General features: G+C 46.9%; 1 protein-coding gene across 2 annotated transcripts in view; it reads left to right on the plus strand.

Annotated features, from left to right (window-relative positions):
- The window catches only part of COMMD10 (COMM domain containing 10), a 1,018,276-nt gene that overhangs the window by 55,237 nt on the left and 938,437 nt on the right, over positions 1 to 24,602 (plus strand). For both annotated transcript variants that reach the window (XM_078675543.1, XM_078675544.1), the window contains exon 3: positions 21,050 to 21,160. In XM_078675543.1, the coding sequence (XP_078531669.1) occupies positions 21,050 to 21,160 (111 nt within the window). The remainder of the gene's footprint in view (positions 1 to 21,049; positions 21,161 to 24,602) is intronic.

A 24,602-nucleotide genomic window follows, 5' to 3' on the forward strand; every position in this document is an offset into this window, starting at 1 on the left:
TCTTCTTTATTCCCTTAAGAAGTTTAAAGTCACGGTGTTCAACTACGCGGACGACTTACAGCTATTATTTCATCTGAACATCCCTGATGCTGTGTCCGAATTTCAGAACACCATGAAACACATCCAATGCTGGATAAACGAAAACCATCTAAAACTCAACCCGGGCAAAACAGAACTACTTTTGCCCGGGAACAGTGTATCCAGCTGGAGTGTTAACTTCTGGCCAGCAGACCTGGGCATCCCCCCTGTAAGGTCCACTGCTGTAAAGAGCCTAGGCATCACGCTCCAATCGGACCTGTCCTTAAAAACCCAGGTGGGCGCCGTGGTCTCAGCAAGCTTTTTCCAAATGAGGAAAATAAAAAAAATTGCTCACCTCCTCACCCAGTCTGCCTTAATCCAGGTTATTATCGCCTTGGTCATGTCCCGCCTGGACTATTCCAACAGCGTCTATCTGGGACTTCCAGTGGGCCTGTTGAAGAGACTTCAACTTGTCCAGAATCAGGCGGCTAGACTCATTTCACAACAGCCAAAATGGTCTTCTATTAAACCAGGATTAGAAAAGCTACACTGGCTTCCGATTTCCCAGCGCATAGCCTTTAAAGCAGGTTGTATCACCTTCAAGGCCACACAAGATAAAGGCCCTGCCTTTATTCATCGTCTGATTTCTAAATATATACCCACCAGAAGCCTGCGCTCTGCTCATAAATCCCTACTGGAGGTGTCTCGCTTTAAAAGGAAGCGACAGGGAGGCTGCTGCTTTCGCCATCTAGCAGCCTCACTTTGGAACTCCATCCCCTTACCGATTAGGCAGAGTAAGGATCTACTCACCTTTCGTAAGGGATTAAAAACTTGGTTGTTCTCTCAAGCCTACCATTAGCCATTGTTAGCTTAGTGTTATGTTGGACGGACTCTTCACTTTTCCTATAGCGCCATGAAGCCCACGGGCGTACGAGCGCTTTACAAATTGATTTTAACATAACATAACATAAGGTTTGGCCAACAAAGAAAAATTCGGTATCCATTGTCTGCAATATGATGTAATACCCAAGAACGCACGCACTTCTCTCTGTGTCCTAGGCACACTCAATTTCGCTATTGCCTGAATTCTTTCTGAGGTCCGTTTCCTTCCCTCCTTCGATAAGAGATGACCTAAGTAGGTCACTTCTTGTCGACAATATTGCAATTTCGAAAGGGACACTTTGTGATGTAAATCAGACAAATGATGCAACAATGACAATGTTGCTTTTTTACATATTTCCTCAGTATCTGCAGCGACGAGCAGATCATCAACGTACTGAATAAGGGTAGCGCCATCAGGTAAAACAATTGTGTCAAGCTGTGCTTTTAAAGCTTGACTATATATCGATGGACTTTCACAGTAGCCCTGGGGAGCATGTTTAAAGCGGAAGCTTCGACCTCCTAAACTGAAGCTGAAAATATCCCTCGGCAATCGGGATGCTGAAGAACGCATTCTTCAAGTCAATCACCGAGAACCAAGTCGCAGAGGCTGGAATCATAGTCAATAGGGCAGTGATATCAGGGACTACTGGAAATTGTGGAACAACTATTTTATTCACCTCTCTAAGATCAATCACGAACTTGTAAACAGGTGGCTGAGAAGGATCGGTACGCTTCAAAACAGGCAGAACAGGACTATTGCAAACGTTGCCTCTTGTTTCTTCAATTACATCTTTTTCAATCAATTCATAAATGATCGCTAGCAACGCTTTTTCACCTTCACTAGAAATCTTATATTGGGGAATGCGTGGCATTTTAACATTGGCTTTCAATGTCACAACATATGGCGGTATTTCCAAAAGACCCACATCATTAGGACCAGTAGCCCAAAGAATATCAGGAAGAGACGACAATTCTATCGGAAGTTTATCCTTTGACAAATACATTGGGGAGACCACTTTCTTACCTAGTGTAAGTTGTACTCCTGAAGGAGAACAATACAATGTTGCGTACAATCTTTTCAACAGATCCAATCCCAACAAGTTCTCACCACAACCTGTCAGAATAAGGGGTGCTTCTAATTCACAAGGTCCAACAGAAAGGGACATAGGACTAGAAATCGGGTTCCTAACCGGGGCGCCAGAAAAACCTACTGAAACATTCATTTCGCCAGACAAAGGTGCGCCAGGGGGTTTAGAGTGCATAATAGAACTCTTTGTAGCACCAGTATCCAACAGAAAAGGCTCTGACACACCTGATGTAATCACCTCAACATAAGGTCCACTCTGATCTACTGGAACTAAAACGACTCCCTCTCTCTGTCTGTGGCTGTCCTAGCAATCATTACCTTCCATATGCTCATCTTCTGCATAGTAGTCATCAGCATAGTACTGAGCTGTCCTACCAAACGCGTTATTCAGCTGATCAAACCTATTCATTGAATTCTGAGGTGGAAATGAGCGCGTGTTCTGGGGGAAATTTCCACGTCCTCTACCTCTAGGTGCTTGTGGAGTACCTCGAGCGCTAGAAACACCATTCATACGCTGTAGTAGAGCAGGGCAACTACTTTTAAAATGGCCTTCTTCTTTACAATATGCACACTGATTAGGGCCTACAGAAAAGCGTTGTTGAGGATATTCGGTCCTTTGCGTGTTTCTCTGAAACTGCTGAGGCTGCTGATAGTTACTCTGACCACCACGAGGCGGGTACGCCTGCTGTAAAAGAACCTTCGTTTTTAACTCTTTCGTTTTCTTGTCTGCTCTATCTTTCTCATCTTTATCTCGATTTTCGTAATACTGGGCAGTAGCCAATATCTGTGCTGAAGAGGAAACGGCCCACAAACTTTCTGAATCTTTTAACTTTTTACATAACTCAGGAAGCAAATTATGCACAAACTTGTCAACGAACAACCGTTGACCACCTTCTGTACTCATATCTTGACCACTTTGGTCGACAAACGTCTCTTCAAACCTAGTGAAGAAATCAGACACGGTCTCATCTTTCTTCTGCTTACACGCAGACAACTTGTCCCAATTCACCCTCATAGCAGGCATCAAAGTCTTCATGCAAGTAATTATCCTACTAGGGAGCTCTGCCACTAAAGGTTCGGGTTTAGCACCACCAACTTGTCGGTCATCTGCAGCACTAATATTAGCCCATGTGTCACCTAACTCCTGATCATGATCTGCATGACGAATCTTTCCCCATAAAGGCTGTGGAACAACATTTCCAAATAACATGTCTATATCCGCTAAATTCATAATACAAGAGCCTGCAGTCTGTGACAATTCCTTGTAATTCCCTGCAGGATTTTTACGGGGATCAGGTAATGTCTGTTTAAGGGCCAATACTTCAGCTCTTTTCCATGGAACATGTACCCAAACACGCTGAAAGTGTGCTGGAACGGCTGGGGGAACATTATTCATACCAGCCACCACTGCTTCCTTCCATACTGGGGGAACCTCCCTCATGGGGTATTGTCTCACCTTCCTTTTAACAGAGGAATCAGACTCAAAAAACGACCGAGAAACACCTTCACTCCTAAACGACAACAATGTCGCAACTGCTTTCTTAACATCTGAACCCACAATTGCACCTTTCCCAAACTCGAACCGTATATGACATAACTCAGGTGGATTGGGCTCCAAATCATTTTCCTCTAAATCCTCACTCAGGAAAGTACACATTTTCTCAAAAACGTATCTCTGTTTTGGTGCTTCCCACTGATGGAAGACATCCATAACAGACTCTAGCTCATATCTCGTTGGTTCGGTAACCCATTTATGTGCCAAATAATTCAATGTTTCCTTCTTCCTAGAATCAGGCAGTTGACTACGTAACTGTTTACGCTCTGAGACAGGAGATACACCTGTTGCTCCAAAGAGAGGATATAGAAGGCTAGCAACAGTGCTAGTCATTCTCTGTCGAACAGAAGGAGAAGTCGATGAAAGGACAGGCGGAAGAGCAGAGTGAGGCAAGGCAGACGCAGAGGCAGTGGCAGGAGGAATACTAGGAGTGGTAGTCGATATAGTGGTCAAAGTTGTAGGAAGTAAAGGCAGAGCAGATGTCAAAGTCGGTGACCCTTGTGGAGGTGCACCGGAAGAGTAGGAGCCAACTGAAGAGCAGCCGGTGGTTGTGGAGGAGCAGGAGGCACAACAACCGGGTTTTGCACAACTAAAGGTTGCGGAGGTGCAGTAGCACTCTGCGCATAGGGGGGTGGCAAACTTAATAAATGCGACATTAACGGATCTTTTTCAAGTTCTTTTGCTGCATCTTGCTTAAGAGGCGGCAAAACCGGATAACATTTATCGATCGCCATTTTACGTTGCCTGTGCAACTGTTCACTCTCTTGTTCTTCCTCATCATCTTTATATTGCATAGCAGCTTGCATTATCGAAATACCCTTTTCTCTTTTATTCTTTTTAGCTAATTTAATTTCTTTTTGTTTGGCTTCCTTTCGCCATAGGCGAAAAGAGTCAAACATCGCCGGCCGGGCTTTCTTCTTGAAAAGTCTAACTTCTAGATTACAAAGGATTTCCGTGTCAAAGCTACCATATTGGGGCCATTTTAAAACACCATCCTTTCTGGTGTATCTGATCCATACTTCATTATATGTGATGGGGCCTACTCCATGTTTCACATACAGTTCTTAGGTCGGAGTTACAATCGGAGGAACCGGACACGAGTCCTCCAATCGGGAATCCCTATTACAACCAAGACAAAACAAGTTTCCAAGTCTGCTAAGACCAGGCATCTTCGCTCACTAGTCTAGCTTCAAACTTCAAAGGATTATCGAATACGATAGTCTCGTGAATACACGAGTCCTTCGGCTTTGGTACTTGCAAGTTCCAAATCAAAGATCCCAAGGGGATACCTAAACTAAGGACTGGGAGACGCTCCACTTATACTTAACTGAGGTATCGATGACGTCACCAGAAGACTCGTCTGTCGTTTCGCTCTACCAATCATCAAGGGTCCAAAACAGGGCGACAGTCAGGGCAGCAGTCCTTCGTAGCCGTCGGGAAGCGGGGAACCTCACAGCAAAGACTTTCGGACCACGTCGACATGCAGGGGTCGATGAAGTGGCGGCCTTCCTCCAGAATTTTCACACGAAGCTCCTCACGAACCTCTGGCTTGGACCGGTACCGCTGATATCGCCCAACGTTGGGCGCCAACTGAAGTACTGCGTTTTTCAGAACCGGTACTGAACCGGTAACCCAGCGGTGCCAGGGACACACCCTATGACTTCGGGTCCTTCCTGTTTCAGACTACAGAAACTCAGAGTCTTCTAGGTGAAGTCAAAGATCAAGTTTATTGGCTGCAACCAAGTAACAGGCGTCCTAGAAGTACAACACAGTGTATATTCTCAGAAGACTGCTCAAAATTACAAAGCCAGCCTTCTCTTTTTATACAAAATTTTATGCTTCAGGCAAACATTCCTAATTTTACAGTTGACCATTCACATATTTTCACTACAAAGAAAAAGCAGAGTCATGATGACAATCCCACATTTCAGTTTGTTCAGCCCACAATCAATTACCCGGCAAGGCCCAGTATTTTCATCAGATATCGACAGACCCCCAATAAAGACGGGCACCTCCTCCTCGTAAAGCAAGTCATAAAGTAGGAAACAGGGACTGGTGTGTGCAAGATTAGGCGTGGTTTGTGTGCGATGAAAGGTTTATGGCATGTTGTGCCTTGATGCTATCTCGACCGGCCACTGGAAGAGGAACTGCCCAAACAGGTTCGGCCTTGGGCAGTGGAGTTAGCTTGCCCAGGTCGCAGAGAAGTCAGCAAAGGTGTACGTGTCCTTCAGGACCATGTTTGGCTTTAAATATTGGCCTATGTGAGGGCAACTCACAAAATGGCTGCCGTACACAAAATGGAACCCGAGGGTTCAGGACGAAAAACTACGATTTCAAGGTGAAATCGTCACTCGAATATGACAAAAAGGCTTGTGCATAGTGTACTTACCATTCTCGGTCTTCTGATATCAAAATCGTCATGATACGATGATGTTTATAACATGGGTCCAGAATTTCAAGTACTACAGTACCTGATGGCTGAAGTGTTCTCTATCTACAGGAAAACTGGGCCGCAAGAGAGGAAGGCCTACAACACAGCCCTTTTGCCACTGAAAAAAGCAGCATAAATGGTGTGGTGCCCAAGTGTGGAACTCCTGAGGGCGCAATAGCTCGGTGGCCTGACCTGGACACACGGACCATTTCTGGCTCGGGCGCTTCCAGCCTGGAGACGCAGTCGGGCTCTCCCACGTACTGACCTTGACCCTAGATCTACAGACTAGAGGCCTGAAGGCAAGAACGATGGGTTGTCCCACAATCTACAGACTTAGGCTAGCGGTAGGATGAAGCGAATGGTGTTTCCCAATTACACCGGGACTGATGCCTTCGATTGAACTATGATGATGCCCCATGGGCGAAAAACCAAACCTGTTTGTAATTACCTCTGATTCTGAGTACCATTGGCCGTTACCCGGTGGAGCTGTCCTATGCAGCTATAGGGGAGTCTGGCCATGGTTCACCCCCTCGGCCGTCACCTACCCAGCCGGACATCGGACATTGTTTTTAACGGTGCTTTGCGGTCTTGTATATCTTTCACTTTGACTGCTTGTTTCCCCTTAAGTCCCTTCCCCCCTGTGGTCTGCCTGATGCGATCTGCATTCCTTTTACCCTGTTTACCTTTCCCTCTCTACCTTCCATTCCACATAAGACGTTTTGTCTTTGCTATGAAACTCGAAAATAACCTATGTTATCGTGTAATCTCATGTTCTTCTACTGTCTGTTCTCACCGAGTAGTCCGAACAACCTTGGCCGATGCCCGGTGGAGCTGTCCTATGCAGCTATGGAGGAGTCTGGCTAGGGTTCACCCCCTCGGCCGTCACCTACCCAGCCGGACATCGGACAGTGTTCTTATCGGTGCTTCAAGGTCTTGTCTATCTTTCACTTTGACTGCTTGTTTCCCCTGAAGTCGCTTTCCCCGTCTGGTCTGTCTGAGGCTATCTGCATTCCTTTTTCCCCTGTATACCTTTCCCCCCTCTACCTTCCATTCCACATAAGACGTTTTGTCTTAGCTACGTAACAGGAAAATAACTTATGTTATCGTGTAATAGCATGTTTTTCGTCTTTCTGTTCTCACCGCGGAGTCCGAACTACCTTGGCCGATGCCCAGTGGAGCTGTCCTATGCAGCTATAAAGGAGTTTGGTCCTGGTTCACCCCCTCGGCTGTCACCTACCCAGCCGGACATCTGACATTGTTTTCCTCGACTTGCCGTTATGTTTCCTTCCCTCTATCTTTCTCTTATGTCTATACTTGGAATCTGTAACTGAAGTAATTATGTAATCTTTAACTTGTTTATCCTCATGTAAAGCGCTCTGATAGCTAAGGGTCTAGCCAGCGCTATATAAAACTTTGAAAATAAAATAAATAAACAAAGGCCAGGGCCCTGTTTTTGCTGAACTAACAGATGGCAAAGAGCCGGCAGGTATCTCAAAACAATTGATGTGCACTCTGGGCTCCTTGAGAGACCATGTTCCTCCAGTCGAAAACAGGACAGATTTTGCAGTCCATGCTCCCTTGAGTGCATCTGACTCAAATACTAGATCTCCATATCATTAGTGTGCTCTAACTATTATCGTTTGCTCTTTCCGGTAATGTTTTTCACCTCATTGTCTATCTCAAGGAGTGATCACCGATCACAATTCCAACATCCAAAAATCCAGTTTGCACAATATGTTGCTGCATATTTGAAGGATGAGGTGCATGTGTAGTATGCTCACCAGATGTATTACCTGTCGTAGAGCAAAATGCCAAAGACAGAAGTGCTACATACTGGTCCCTAAGGGAAAAGTGCTGCCTGTTTATAACCGTAGGAGAGGCCAAGGTTTGTTCAACAGCACGGGCCACTGAAAAACTAATATCATTAGTCACAGTCTCAAAAGAAGACAAGATTGCCTTTTGTGTATGAGTAGACACAGAATTATCTAAGAAGTATTTAATTTTCTTTCTATAAATCTCCTCGTCCATGCATTCATCCCTAAGAGCATGTGCCTTAGTCTCCCCAGGATAATGCCGATCCTTCATTGCTTTGTAGAAACACCAGAAAAACAACAGCCAAAAACGAACCCAGCAATATAACTAAACAGGACCATGTAGCAATATGGAAAGACCTAAAGGGGACCAATAACACTTCAAAACAAGCATTGGCATAGCCAATAGGTCTTGCCTTTGGGACCTTATAAGTGTTTAGTTATCAGCACAATATCCTTGGTGCAACAATATCAAGTGTTGCATGGCTAAACACTTATAAGGTCCCAAAGGTGAGACCTATTGGCTACGCCAATGCTTGTTTTGAGTAAGTGGTTCATGCAGGTATGCCACTGTGAGGTAGAGATGCTGCGAGTGCTTTTACAGGAGCCCCTGTGACATTGCTCCTCTTCAAAATGTATCTTGGGTCTGGTGTAATACTTCTAGCCCCTATTCCCGTCTTCTCACACCCAATGCATCCTTAAATGTACCATGTACAGCCGGGGTTGGCACTCCTATTACCCCTGCCCTCCAGTGACACTTTACCCGTCACAGGTTGTGGTGGTGGTGGGTGGTGGTGGTAGATGTGGTGGTGGTGGTGGACGCGGTGGTGGTGGTGGTGGACGTGGTTGTGGTGGACGTGGTTGTGGTGGACATGGTGGTGGTGGACATGGTTGTGGTGGACATGTTGGTGGGGGTGGATGTTATGGTGGTGGTGGACATGGTGGTGATGGATGTGGTGGTGGTGGGCGTGGTGGTGGTGGTGGACGTAGTGGTGGTGGTGGACGTAGTGGTGGTGGATGTTATGTTGGTGGACGTGGTGGTGGTGGTGGTGGTGGTGGACGTGGTGGTGGTGGTGGACATGGTGGTGTTGGTGGTGGATGTGGTGGTGGTGGACATGGTGGTGGTGTTGGTGGTGGACGTGGTGGTGGTGGACATGGTGGTGGACTTGGTGGTGGTGGATGTGGTGGTGGATGTGGTGGCGGTGGTGATGGACGTGGTGGTGGTGGTGGATGTGGTGGACGACTATTGGGTAGGAGGGTGCTGGCAGAATGCAGAAGGAGAGGAGGATCTCGAAGAGGGCACATGGGATAGCAGAAAGAGGCTGAATATTAGAAACAACAAGCAGTCTCTGCATGGTAACAGGGACCAGACATGCACAGCGTTTACTTTTGCTTAAACGCGTGCACGTTTTGCATTGGGTTAGTTTGCCACTCGTGCACGTTTGGCATTTCCCTTGCGAGAGCGAGCAGCGGCGCCATCTGTTTTGAAAGCGCGATCAAGATAATTAAGAACAGATGGCTCCGATGCTCGATCCCGCCAAACGTGCACGAGTTGCAATAGAAACAAATGAAAAACATGCATGTGTTTAGGCAAAAGTCCTGAGCAATGGCTAAAGGTCCCCCTGTGCAGCGTTTGTGCGCTGCGTAGGCAAGACCTAAAATAAGAACTGGTGTAGTGTCCAGAAAAAGGAAATGAAAACTCCTATGAAGTTCTTCTGAATAGAATGGAGTATTATGGTGACCAGAATCGAGGCTGTGAAGATGCGCTCAGTGCGCATCAAAAGCTCGGCATCCGCGCCCGACTGCAGAGTTGGGGCGATCTTAATTTGGGGGAGAGTGCCATTTGTGACCAGAGCAGCAGTGATGTGGTGGTGTGAGAAGTTGGCCTGGTAGGGGATGTTTCCAATTCTGGAACCACCTACTACCTGACCAAACAATCCCTTATGGTGTCTGGTTGTAAGTCAACCTTATTAGACAAGCTATCCTAGGGGTAGCATGGACTAAGCAGCCTAAAGGCTTAACTTAAGAGGTCGTGTTAAGCGAGCTGTTTTACCAAATACAATCCTGTAATACCAAATGAAAGGACACCACACAAGTATATATTATAAAAATATATGTGTTTATTACTAAAAACAATCCCCAGTATTCTTTATGAATAAAGGGGCACAAGCGTTAAATCAAAAGCACTGTTTAAACATACAAAGTTGCACAATTATGGATGAGGGCAGGGGGCCACTCAAACCATATACTAAACAAGTGGTATAAGAGATGCCACTCGAGCAGTGGTTAGGCCTAGGGCATCGCTGGGAGCAGTCAGGACAAGCAATGCTGACGTCGGGAATGGCCCTCGGGATTCGGGAGTTGTGCGGAAAGCGCACGCATGCACCAATGTTAACCAATGGTGCGTAAAAGTCATAGAGTTAAAGTTTAAGGACACTTCCGCTGAACCTAGAGGAACAAAACTTAACACACAGACCCTAGAGATGTGTACCAGTGTGGGAACACTGGCGGAGCAAAGTTACCTCACCCACAGGAAGCGGGTGCACAGGGTCGAAGTGGCGTCGGGTTTTGACACGCAGGTTCTTGGCGCTTGAAGCTGAAGACGCTGCAGGCGATGTGAAGGAGAAGTGTCCGGTGGATCCAAGGGTGGATCTGAAGTGGTGAAGACCTGAAAGCAGAGGGGACAGTGTTCAAAGTCACTGGCCAGTGACCACCGTGGAACCAGATTGGAACCAGGCAAAGTCGGGTGCAAACAGGTGATGAGGTGTTGCTTCTCTCTGCAGCCACGTGGACACGAAGAGGTCAAGGACGTCCAGGAGTCAATCACGAGCTGTCCCTCGAAGGCTCTAGCTGATGGCGGTGTCGGCAACTCGATTGAAGCAAACAAGCCTTGGCTAATGCAAGCCACGGGGAAAGTGAAAAAGGCTTATTACTCGGACCAGCAAGGTCAGAGCGGGTACTCCTTTCTACAGGAGCGAGGGCAGGTCTGGAGCAACCAGACCCACAGTGTAAATCGTAGGTTTCGTCGCCAAGATGGCCGCTGACCACGTGACAAGTGGCCGGGATGGCGAGTCGAGTGGCACAAAGCAAAAGGGCCCCACGCAGATCGTGGAGATGCTGGAGGGCTGATCTTTGGTGCAAATGCTGCTCGATTGTGGGGCTTCTCAAACCCCAAAGCACAGAGTCGAGGGTGCCTCGGGTGCTGCGCAGTCAGCGTCTCGGGGGTCTTTCAAGATGTCCGCTCCCACGTCTCTCGGTGCCTCCACGGGTCCCTTCTTTGCAGGGACTGTGGATCGGGCTGGGAGAAGTCTGGGAAGCTGGGTCTTGTCAGGCTCTGCACTCGGGCTCCGGCGGGAGGCGGCGGCAAAGCAGACGTCGAGGTGCTGGGTGGTGCCTGTGTTCACAGGGTGGCCCCTCCTAGGCCACAAGGGAGATGCTCTTCAGTCTTCTTTTCATCAGAATGTCGAAGTCCAGTCGTCTTCTTAGTTTAAAGGTGATTTCAGGATGATCTGCTGTGCTAGGGCACTGCTCCCACTCTTATTCCAATCTGAGGGGTGGATCTCCTGCTAGGTCCCTCCCTATGGGTGGGACCAGGAAGGGGGGTGGTTACACCCCCTTTCCTTTGTCCAGGTCTCACTGGAGCTGGGGCTGGGCTGCCCCAGAACCGGTTTGACCGGATTATGCAAGGGGAAGCCTTGTGCTCCCCAGGCACTGTCTGGTTTCTTTCAAACCTCCCTGCTACAATCCACTATCTCCTGTCTGGAGGGCGGTGACACCCTCCTGTGACAGGAAACCCTTTGTCCAGGCCCCATCTGCTGAGTTTCGGTCAGCTACAGGGGTCCAGACATTTGTCTGTGGCAGAGGCATCCATTTTGTGGATCTAAGGTCTTTGGAGAAATTAACCGCATTACAGTAAAGGAACATGTCTTACCCCTCTAGAGGGGTGGAATGCCATCCCCGTCGCCAGAACTGGCGAGGGGATGGTATTCCAAATCGTATGACACCTTACACGACATGTTTTGATAAAGCCAAACCAGAGTTGCTATATAACCGCGAGGATTATAAGGCACTTAAGAGTATATGGTATGGCATTATCCTGAAACAGCTTAGGGAGTTGTTCCCGACAGCTGCAGACAGGCTCAGCTCATGCTAGAGCTCCATCTCACATGAAACCACGCACTCTGCCTCCAGGATTGATGAGGCCTTCCATAGGAGTGGCTCACAGGTTAATATGTGTCCAGATATAGGTTTAGATATAGGTATACTATATCTAAGCAAGGGGTGATTACACCACCTTACCCCAGCTGAGTGATCAGCCAGTTGTGTCAATTTAAGAACCAGCCAGGGGTGGCAAAAGATATGCTGCAGCCCCTGGTAGGCCTTGGTGGCCCCTATGCCCTGGGCACCTATAGTGCATTATACAGGGGCTGACAAGGAGTCCATTTCCAATTGTGGTATGTACCTAGGGTACATGGAATCCATTTTACAGAGAGAGCAGATGGCCTGGGGCCCTGATTAGCAGGGAACCAGGTCAACTAAGTCAAAAAACCAGCTAAACACAGGCAAAAAATCTGGGGTAACCATAGTCAGGTAGCCACCTTCCTACATAACCCCCCCCCAAACGAAAGGAGATAAGGCTATCCTTGGCCAGGTAAGCCTATATGGCCTGAGTGGCCATATAAGGAAGTACCTGCACTAGTATGGGTACCCCCTGTCTCATGGTCCACTAAGCAGTCCCTCACCCTTTGGGTATTAGAGGGTCTCCACCATAGGGAATCACTACCTTGGGTGTGTTTATGCAAAGTTAAAGGCTGGTTTGGATATGGAGTTTTGAAGTGAGGCTCTACTAAGTTAGGGCTTGGCTTCCTCCAATTATCTTCCACCATGTGTGCCTTTCTCTCTTTAACTGAGTTGCACTGTGCTCTCAGGGTCAACCTCTGGCTACCTAAAGCTGGAGGCTGGGTCCCTCTGTTTGGCTTGCTGGAGGGACAGTTCAGGTTTGGGCCCTTTGGGTCCCAGGTTTGGCTGTGCCCAACAGAATCCATCTGTGGGAGGTCCCTAACTGTTTTTAAGGGGGCTCCCTCAGGAGTTTTTAAAGTTTTCACCTTACTAGGGCTACTAGTTTTGGTGCACCTAATCTTTTGATGGGGGTGCTTTATTTGACAGGGGGCCCTCTGGGTCTCTCTGTCCTTCTTGTCCTCTGCAACCCTGGGCTGGCTAAGGCAAGGGAGAGAGGGGCAGGTTACCTGCTCCAGACTGGGTTCCACCTGAGAATGGTCCCCCGCCATCAGAGGCTCTGTCAGGCCAGGCCTAACAACCTCTGGGGCAGTTCCTTCATCAGGGGTAAGATCAGTTCCCTGAGGAGGCTGATCCTGTCCTAAAGTCTGGTGAGGGGGAGATTTCTCTTCCTCCTCCATGCTCTCAGTTTGTGTGGAGTTATCCATCTTTTCAGGTTTCACAACACACATATCAGTTTGAGTTTGGGCTGTGGCCATCACAGCCCCACCAACCTTTTCAGGAGGAGACTCAGTTTGGGTTCCTGCTGTTATCATAACAGCTTTGCTATTCTGTTCAGGAAGAGCTTTTGCCAAAGATGGGGCAGAGGGTTTCTCAGCCCTACCAACCTTTTCAGGAAGGACATCTTGAATTGGGGCTGTAGCCATTACAGCCCCACTAACCTTTCCATTGGAATTCACCATTCTAGAATGGGTTTCCTGTTCAACCTCAGCCCAGGCTGAGATCTCCAAATCATTACCAAGTAGGCAGTCTACAGGCAAGTTTGGTGACACTGCCACTCTCTTTGGGCCAATGACACCTCCCCAGCTGAGACTTACTACTGCCATGGGATGATTTGTTTGGATTCCATCAATGTTTGTAACCTGGTATGTGGCACCAGGTAAAAGTTGCTTAGAGGGGACTATGCCATCAGCCACCATGGTGATGCTAGCCCCTGTGTCTCTAAAAGCTTCAACTTTCAAATCATTGATGATGGGTTCTTGTCTATACTTGCTCAGAGTATTTGGGCAAGCAGAGAAGTTGGCAAACCCCATGCCAGTCTCATAAACAAGATCATTGGGTGATGGGGACCTGGATAGGCCAGGGTCCACCTGAGCTCCAACAGTAAACCCACCCAGATTCCTGGGTGTGCTTCCACTTCCTGGGGGATTACTGCTGACAGTAACAGGAGGTGTTGAAGCTGGCTTTGGAGGTATATTTTCTTTATTGTTATTCTTGGGACAACAGTTGTCTGTTTTGTAATGCCCAACCTGTTTACAGGGATAACAATAAGGCTTTTTCTCAGTTGAAGAAGTGTCTTGGGACCCACCCCCATTCTTGGAGTTTTGGGGCCCTGGGGAAGTCTTTTCTTTATTTTTATCCCCACCCTTATCTTGAGGCTTGGTAGACTCCTTCTTCTGGTTACTGTCCTGATTCTTAGGCCTAATCCTGGTTCTGACCCACTTGTCTGCCTTCTTTCCCAATTCTTGGGGAGAGGTCAGATCAGAGTCCACCAGGTGCTGGTGTAAGAGCTGGTTCTGACAATTACTTAGGATCTGCTCCCTCATAATCAAATTATACAATCCTGTAAAGTCATGTACTTTGCTGCCATGTAGCCAACCCTCCAGAGCCTTAGTTGCACAATCAACAAAATCAGTCCAGTCCTGAGTCTGTGTCTTCTGGGTGTCTCTGAACTTCAACCTGTACTGTTCAGTGGTTAAGCCAAACCCATCTATCAGAACACTCTTCAGGACTTTGTAATTGTTTGCATCCTCATGTCTGACAGTGAGGAGCTTATCTCTCCCTTTCTCTGAAAAGGAGTACCATAAGATTGCTGCCCACTGTTCCTCAGGAACCTGCTGTACCATGCAGGCTCTCTCAAGAGCAGTTATCCACTTGTGGATGTCATCCCCTTCCTTGTAGGGGGGCACAATCTTTGTCAGGTTTCTACTATCATAGGACCTGGGTTTCTCTTTAGGAATATTGCTGCCACCAGTGGCATCTAAGCCACACAATTTCTGCTCTCTTGCCAAGGCAAGTTTAGCTTGAGCTAAGGTAAGCTTAGCTTGACTCAGGGCTACCTCCTCTCTCTCTATCTGGAGTCTGACAGCCCTCATCCTAGCCCTATGCTCAGCTTTCTGAGAAGCAGTCATGCCTCTCTCTGATTCTCTGGAGGCACTAGAAATATGAGAGTCCCCTGAGGGAGATCTCACTCTTCTGTTGCCTGGGAGAATCACATGTTGGGTTCTGGGGAGGTGCTGGCCCTCTCCATTCCCCAGTAGGTCCAAGTTGGCCTGGCTAAGCCTACCAACTGGAACCTGGCTACCCTGATCCTGTACTTCTAAGTCCTCAACATCTGAGTCCTCATCCAAGTCATCATCATCCTCCTCTTCAGGGGGATCAACTACAGGGGGGTTCCCTCCATTTCCTGTGTCTAGGGAAGCTGCTTTTGCCTTCTCTAAGTCATCCTGTTCTAGGATTTCTACCAGGATTAGGCAGGTGGGGCTTCTGCCCCTTTTTAACCCTCTTGCTTTGCACAAGGCAATCAAGTCTCTGCGGGTTAGTTTGTCATATCCAAAAGTTGCCTGGGTAGGGTCAACTGTCACAGGAGCAGACCCTGAGGCTTTTCCTGTGTCAGACATGGTTACTAGTGAGGTGTAAGTGGTGCACTTACCTACACTAAGTGTTTTCCTACTGTACCTTGCTAGTTAGTTGTAGTCAGGGTGTGCTAATCCCTTCAACCTACAACTACTAAGTTCAGTAGAACTTAATATGCTAAGCTTTTGATTTATATGTACCTAGAGGTACTTGATGTGATCTTTCAATTTGATATAAAGATTGCAATGGTAAAACAACAGCAAGCTCAAATCCGCACCGCTGCCACCAATGTGAGAAGTTGGCCTGGTAGGGGATGTTTCCAATTCTGGAACCACCTACTACCTGACCAAACAATCCCTTATGGTGTCTGGTTGTAAGTCAACCTTATTAGACAAGCTATCCTAGGGGTAGCATGGACTAAGCAGCCTAAAGGCTTAACTTAAGAGGTCGTGTTAAGCGAGCTGTTTTACCAAATACAATCCTGTAATACCAAATGAAAGGACACCACACAAGTATATATTATAAAAATATATGTGTTTATTACTAAAAACAATCCCCAGTATTCTTTATGAATAAAGGGGCACAAGCGTTAAATCAAAAGCACTGTTTAAACATACAAAGTTGCACAATTATGGATGAGGGCAGGGGGCCACTCAAACCATATACTAAACAAGTGGTATAAGAGATGCCACTCGAGCAGTGGTTAGGCCTAGGGCCTAGGGAATCGCTGGGAGCAGTCAGGACAAGCAATGCTGACGTCGGGAATGGCCCTCGGGATTCGGGAGTTGTGCGGAAAGCGCACGCATGCACCAATGTTAACCAATGGTGCGTAAAAGTCATAGAGTTAAAGTTTAAGGACACTTCCGCTGAACCTAGAGGAACAAAACTTAACACACAGACCCTAGAGATGTGTACCAGTGTGGGAACACTGGCGGAGCAAAGTTACCTCACCCACAGGAAGCGGGTGCACAGGGTCGAAGTGGCGTCGGGTTTTGACACGCAGGTTCTTGGCGCTTGAAGCTGAAGACGCTGCAGGCGATGTGAAGGAGAAGTGTCCGGTGGATCCAAGGGTGGATCTGAAGTGGTGAAGACCTGAAAGCAGAGGGGACAGTGTTCAAAGTCACTGGCCAGTGACCACCGTGGAACCAGATTGGAACCAGGCAAAGTCGGGTGCAAACAGGTGATGAGGTGTTGCTTCTCTCTGCAGCCACGTGGACACGAAGAGGTCAAGGACGTCCAGGAGTCAATCACGAGCTGTCCCTCGAAGGCTCTAGCTGATGGCGGTGTCGGCAACTCGATTGAAGCAAACAAGCCTTGGCTAATGCAAGCCACGGGGAAAGTGAAAAAGGCTTATTACTCGGACCAGCAAGGTCAGAGCGGGTACTCCTTTCTACAGGAGCGAGGGCAGGTCTGGAGCAACCAGACCCACAGTGTAAATCGTAGGTTTCGTCGCCAAGATGGCCGCTGACCACGTGACAAGTGGCCGGGATGGCGAGTCGAGTGGCACAAAGCAAAAGGGCCCCACGCAGATCGTGGAGATGCTGGAGGGCTGATCTTTGGTGCAAATGCTGCTCGATTGTGGGGCTTCTCAAACCCCAAAGCACAGAGTCGAGGGTGCCTCGGGTGCTGCGCAGTCAGCGTCTCGGGGGTCTTTCAAGATGTCCGCTCCCACGTCTCTCGGTGCCTCCACGGGTCCCTTCTTTGCAGGGACTGTGGATCGGGCTGGGAGAAGTCTGGGAAGCTGGGTCTTGTCAGGCTCTGCACTCGGGCTCCGGCGGGAGGCGGCGGCAAAGCAGACGTCGAGGTGCTGGGTGGTGCCTGTGTTCACAGGGTGGCCCCTCCTAGGCCACAAGGGAGATGCTCTTCAGTCTTCTTTTCATCAGAATGTCGAAGTCCAGTCGTCTTCTTAGTTTAAAGGTGATTTCAGGATGATCTGCTGTGCTAGGGCACTGCTCCCACTCTTATTCCAATCTGAGGGGTGGATCTCCTGCTAGGTCCCTCCCTATGGGTGGGACCAGGAAGGGGGGTGGTTACACCCCCTTTCCTTTGTCCAGGTCTCACTGGAGCTGGGGCTGGGCTGCCCCAGAACCGGTTTGACCGGATTATGCAAGGGGAAGCCTTGTGCTCCCCAGGCACTGTCTGGTTTCTTTCAAACCTCCCTGCTACAATCCACTATCTCCTGTCTGGAGGGCGGTGACACCCTCCTGTGACAGGAAACCCTTTGTCCAGGCCCCATCTGCTGAGTTTCGGTCAGCTACAGGGGTCCAGACATTTGTCTGTGGCAGAGGCATCCATTTTGTGGATCTAAGGTCTTTGGAGAAATTAACCGCATTACAGTAAAGGAACATGTCTTACCCCTCTAGAGGGGTGGAATGCCATCCCCGTCGCCAGAACTGGCGAGGGGATGGTATTCCAAATCGTATGACACCTTACACGACATGTTTTGATAAAGCCAAACCAGAGTTGCTATATAACCGCGAGGATTATAAGGCACTTAAGAGTATATGGTATGGCATTATCCTGAAACAGCTTAGGGAGTTGTTCCCGACAGCTGCAGACAGGCTCAGCTCATGCTAGAGCTCCATCTCACATGAAACCACGCACTCTGCCTCCAGGATTGATGAGGCCTTCCATAGGAGTGGCTCACAGGTTAATATGTGTCCAGATATAGGTTTAGATATAGGTATACTATATCTAAGCAAGGGGTGATTACACCACCTTACCCCAGCTGAGTGATCAGCCAGTTGTGTCAATTTAAGAACCAGCCAGGGGTGGCAAAAGATATGCTGCAGCCCCTGGTAGGCCTTGGTGGCCCCTATGCCCTGGGCACCTATAGTGCATTATACAGGGGCTGACAAGGAGTCCATTTCCAATTGTGGTATGTACCTAGGGTACATGGAATCCATTTTACAGAGAGAGCAGATGGCCTGGGGCCCTGATTAGCAGGGAACCAGGTCAACTAAGTCAAAAAACCAGCTAAACACAGGCAAAAAATCTGGGGTAACCATAGTCAGGTAGCCACCTTCCTACAGGTGGTAATGGCCACGTTTAAGAAGGGCGGACCAGGAATAAAGGTCAAGGACAGAAAGAAAAATAGGATAAGTGGTACATAAGAGAAGTGTGCACAAAACTGACTGGTATAAAAAAGCTGATGCCGTGCACTAAGTAACAAGACCCCATCCGCACCTTTAAGGGATCCCGATTAACTGTAAAACCTTTGCATACCTGCGTGATACCAGATTATCCATGCCCCAGGATCAAATTTTGCACGAGAAGATTTTTTTGGGGGGGTGAATATTTTGATTCACTTTTCCACAATATTGCAGGCATGAGATACTTTCAATTAATTTAAAAAAAAGAAACATGAAGAACAGTGTCTCAATATGTAACACTTAATACATGTAATCAATAACAGTAAAGAAAATAAAAGTACAAATACAACAAAAAAGGTCAATACTGCATCAATATTTTCCTACATCAACACATAACTTGTAGAGGGTCAGCAGGAATGTGGCTTAAACTCCCTGGGGGGTAAGGGACAGAGGGGGGGTTTCAGAATCATTCAGACACCATCACTTAAGTTTTGCAGGGGTGGCTACAGATTTGGGATGTGTCCCTATTGCCCCAAAGTCGACCCGCTCCCAGGAAAGGGAAGGGCTCATTTTATGTTACCTACTTGAAGCGCCAAGAAGTCTTGATTAGCAAAGTCTTTAAGAGAGGAATGTTGTATACAAGCAGGATGAATGCCTGGCCTTCCAGAATGCTGAGGCAATGCAGCTGAGGGAATGCATAATAGGTGTGGGTACTTTCCATCCGAAAACTTGACAACAGGAGGAGAGTTTTATGCAGCGTAGACACCAGCATAACTTATTGATTAATCATTAAAAGAGAAATTAAGGTCTGTAGTAGAAACATTTCTATTGGTCTGCCCAACAGAAGACCTGGAGATCTTTGCGTACTTCCCTCTTATTAACAAAGTGTTGAACGGTAAAAATATCTTTTGTAATGGGAAGCATGCGCGCTCTGGTTATTCGCTTACTCTTGGGTATACAGACTTGTATTTACACTTTCGTGTGTTTATTGGGTGTCGCCCTCTGATATTGGGTGCAAATTTCATGAGTTCTTCGTTACAGTGTACCAATAACTACCCCTAATAACCGGTGTCCTCTTGTTTTTGTTTTTATACATTCATTTACCACTGATTCAAGTATGTCTTGAACTTTGTCGTTGATGGGAGCCATAAACGAGCTTTTGGGTTTCAGTTTAATTGCTAGGTTTGTGGGTTCCTTGGTCGTGTTGTAAAAAGCAGGTTCCTTTTTGCAAGACCTTAATTTCAGCTGCAGATATTAAACTTTTGGAGATGTTTATGATCAGGTTTTTTTCTGTCTCCTTGTCAGTACGCCTTTTTGTCTGGGTCCCCCTGCCTCTTCGGGTCTTTCCTTTGAGGCTGGACTGGTGAGTAAAAAATTTGGCGGTGGGAGCTATTATTGGTGGTTGATCTTCTATACTTTGCGGGGGCGATCCCTTGTGTTGTATGGTTATCATCTAGGTTGTGTTTGTGTTGTTTCCTCGTCAGGCGTTGTAGTATCACCGTCTGTTTGCTTTGTTTTTCTTAACAGGACACCCCCTGACGAAAGGTCAATCAGGATCCGAATTGCATTGGTTAATCGGTAATAGGGCATGGGCAAATTAATTGAATATGACAGAGAAATAGAAGATACTTTTGCACAACAAGTTTTGAGAAAAGACGATTTATTGAAAAATAATGATAAAATAGTGTTGGAAATCGGGAAGCTGTACAAGAATTACGGTTAAAGAGAGAGTTTAACGAGGTACCACACAACTAGTGCTGGAAGGGAGACAGATTCCCGGACATGTGCATGAAACAACAAAAATATCTCTCCATAGACATCTCTAAGGCAACCTCTTGACAGATGAGAATTACTGCCCTGCTACATTGTCTTCGGAATCGTACCATTTTCTTCTTGACATTGTATTTCAGTGAGCGGTGTAACACATTATGTATGATCCTGTGTGTTTGGCTTTTGTGTCAGGAGCAAGAATCACTATCACTGATCAGAGAATGAAAACACATCTGTTGATGCAGAATAAGATTGGGCAAAAGATATGCCTCTATGTCATTATACTGTGAATACGAAAAAATGTCATATGTGGAAATCAAGCAAAAATAAAAACTTCTCTCTCGACTATTGTAAACTGCACATAATTATATCATTTATTGAGTTCCAGTTGTAAATTCCAAAACTTTATATTAATAAAGGGGCAGACATCATCTTTGACTTTCGTAATTTATTCTCCTACCTTGACTGTAAGGAGTGGGTAGGCTAATGGTTGGCCTGGGTTTGAATAAGGTATATTTGATATTACCGAAAGCTGAAATTGAAACTGAATAACTTGTGTTAAGATGTTGGAGGTTAGATCCTTTTTTTTATATTACCTGAATGAAAATGTTGTCAAATACATATTAGAAAGACCTTGAAAATATTGCCCACCATAGATAGACTTTAATATTCTTAGCAAATGATCTTTTCCTGAATGGCAAATTTTTATTTTGGGAAGGTTTTCTGAAATATCCGTGATGTTTTCAAACCTGGTTCAGCTCTCGGATAGGACTGCAATGAATAACAGATTGATCTGATGGTCTGTTGCAGGCAGAGCGCAGTTTCAGCGAGGACGAGGAAGAGAAGCTCCAAGCAGCCTTTTCACTAGAAAAGCAAGATCTTCACTTGGTGCTTGAAACAATATCATTCATACTGGAGCAGGTAAGTGTGTTACCAGCATTGACAGCATGTTCTCTGCTTTGCACTGCATACACCTATGACTTGACACACACACCTGCCACTTACTGTGCCCAGCAAAAATGCCCAAATGTGCCGACTATCAGAGACCAGAGTTTGAAGAGCCCATCTGCATCTGAGTGAAGAAAGGAGAAGAGATGAGATCTGACTTCCAAAGAGGAATCAAATGGAATCGTCAACACCACTAACTCCATGAGCTTACCGGTACTGGCAAGGGCGCGAGCAGAGCCCGTCTGGATCATCTCCCACCCTATATAGCACTCTGTGCCTCTTCCTCAATAGAAAGTTGTGGTTAGTGGGCCCCTGTCCCCTGCTATGCTCCAGTGGATAGTCACGCAATATGCGGGAGGAGGCCACATACCCAGCTACTACGTGTTTATTGAACAAAATCTGCTTATCGTTGCTATATATAGCATAGTATTACATGATTTCCCCAAAAAGCATGTTAGATTACCCTCAACTTCACCAATTAGGAACCAAGAACTACCTCCTGACACATCACTAAATAGTATCAAAACCACACGGATGTTTTGTAATAGGTTCAAATACAAGAAGCACTAAAGGCCCAAGGGGCAAGGGGCAAGGGGCAAGCAATATGACTCAGCAGGCAAAGACACAGCATTGCTTCTTTTATTTTCCTTTCTGTATGCTTATTCAATTCAAATGTACTAATCAAAGAATTATTAATGCACCTAAATCCATATAGATAATACGTGACGTGAATAATTATTCAGTTTCTAGCTTGTAATGTATGTAGTAATTGTAGAGCAGACCTAAATATATGGAGTTTGTACACTAATGGCTGCATTGTTTCTCAGTTAGGACTGGTCAAAGCAGATCTTATAGGCTGTCATTTTAGAGAACCGCGCTATATTGCAGGTTACGACAATCACACAGCGTTAAGTTATTTCTTAGGCTTGAAGATTTCTTAATGCAGACTTAGGCTTCACACAGGACTGCTACTCCTTGGGTTTTACCTCTTACAGGCTGAGACAGATAGATATTATAGGATCAGGCTTCAGAACCGTCTGCTGGGCTGGAGAGTGTTCAATGCCAGTTTTAGCAGCAGAGCTGTCAAGTGTCAAGACACACCACTTCGGCTTAGGACAGCAGTCTATTCCACATGTTGAGGATCTTGCAGGCTTTTGTCGCATACAGAAAGGCTGTCCATCGGGGTTAGACAGAGTCCTAGAGCTGGGGCTTGGGGCAGCAAAGCTGTCCCTTAAATGACACATGGGTTCCAGGCTCATCCAGCTATACTATACAACCGAGGCATCCCTGGTAACACACATCTGCAAGGCTTTCAATTATTTATTTGTTTAACACTTTTATAAAGTGTGATGCATTGGAAGGTATGAGAGTGCTTTTCAAGATATGTAGTGTGCAGAGGACATAAGAGAATTAGATCAGAATAGCACGGTAATCCTCATTTATGCAGAGCTACAGCAGCAGTATTATAAAGGGGTGGGTAGAAAGGCACTAGCAAAGGATAGATTAACTTCATCTGAGAGATACAGTTCGAAAAGGTACTTTTTCTGGGGTTTACGAAGAGACATCAGTGCAGGTTTTACTCTTAAGTCTGCTGGTAGTGAGTTCCACAAAAACGAGGCAGCACCTGAGAATGGTTGCTGCTGAGCATGAGTACTTTTAAAGACTGGTGGCTTGAAAGGTAAATTATTTTTACTTCTTGCATTTCTGACACCTCCCGACATTTTGTACATGGAAACCAGGCCGAGAGTGTGGGCAATCAGAGGGGATAGCGCCGTATGCCAGCCATCCCTACTCTGGCTTCCACTGGAAGACAGTGTCACTCAGGAAAGGTAGATTTCATGTGGCCCAGTTTTGGGTAGATGATTTAAGTCTTGCTGCTGCATGGAGGACAGTTTTCAGTGGTGTATGAGCACTCTGTGGGGTGCCTGCTACTACAGTGTTTCCAAAGATCATTGCAGTTAGAATGATGGCAGAAGCTATTGATTTTAAAAAGGGATGTGATAAGAGTGATTTGAAATTCTTTGAATTGTGCCGGTAAATGTTAGCTGATTTGGCAAGTTTGTTCACATGGGGAATCAAGGATATGTTTGTTTCTAGAGTAATCCCAGGAGAAAAGACTGTAGGGCGAGTGACAGGGTGAATTCCGAGAGGTGAAGGTTGCTGATTAAATCTGTTGTGAAGGCTTTCTCAAACCTTGGGGAGAAAAACATAAATATGTTTTTTGCAGGTTTAGTGTGAAACAGTTCCTAGGTTTGCACTCAGATGAATGACACACAGCAAAATATCATAAACAGAAGAGACTTTAAGGTAAATTTGAGTGTCATCTGGTGGATGAGTGGTGGCTCTCGATTGTAATGGCAGATTATGCACAAGTAGGTGCCAGTGCTTGTTAAAGATTGTGGGAGCCAAGATGGCACCTTGAAGAGCACCACAAATGACTTGAGAAGGTTTGGATATTTTGCTTTCATACTTCGCTGTTTGGGAGTGGTTCGATCAATAGGATTCGACCCATTCAAGGACCGAGCCTCTGGCACCAATGCATTGCTTGAATAGGTAAAGCATCAGATGAGCATGATTGAGCCTTTAGTTTGAGAAGGATAAGGGGACATTTATCTCCATCATCAAGAGAATGTTGGATGCCGTTAAGGCTTTTGAGTGGGGACATTTTGATTGTACGGCCATCTCTGAACCCTGACTGATGAACTGTGAGCTGATGTTTCTGCTGTAAACTATATAGTTTACAGATATTGTACCGGTTTAAGTCTCATACTCAAGAAAAGGCTGTTGGTTTCCACATATATTCAAGACTCATGCGTTAAGGAGCGAAGCGATCCCTTCTGTTACACATATCTTACTGACTGTGACAGATTATAGAGATCTAACAGGCTTGGGGCGCTAGAGGGCGCACACGCAGAATGGCCGCACTGTAGTGAGGCTCCTGCTGCCTGACTGCATGATCCTCTCATGATCCTGTGCCACCAGCGACAAACCCCGCAAAACCGCGTTGCACTGGTAACTGGTGCTGCTATTCAGACTCGGTGAAAGTTTGGAGACGATTGAAGGCTTTGGCTGGAAGTTACAGCCGTCGTGGAGTGAGACCGAGGGCTGGGCAGGAGCTTCGCTGGATTCGCTACCCGGGTCCCGCAGTCACGGCAGACCGAGGCTGACCACGAGGCGGGTAGGCCTCGCCGGACACCATGTTGCTTTGACCCCCGAGCTGACTCGCTGCTGGACCTAAGAACCCTGAGTGGGCACTGGAGGGGTGCTGTGCCCCGCTGCTGTCATCGGCGGACGACGGGGGCTCTTGTGAGGACAGGTGCTCTGCGCTGAACAGAGAGGCGGGTGCGACAGAGAGCGGAGGACGGAGCGGTAGGACATTACAACACCCTCCCTCCCCCCCCACCCCCCCCCCGCG

This window comes from Lissotriton helveticus, chromosome 2_1, assembly GCF_964261635.1.
Source record: "Lissotriton helveticus chromosome 2_1, aLisHel1.1, whole genome shotgun sequence".
Lineage (NCBI taxonomy): Eukaryota > Metazoa > Chordata > Amphibia > Caudata > Salamandridae > Lissotriton > Lissotriton helveticus.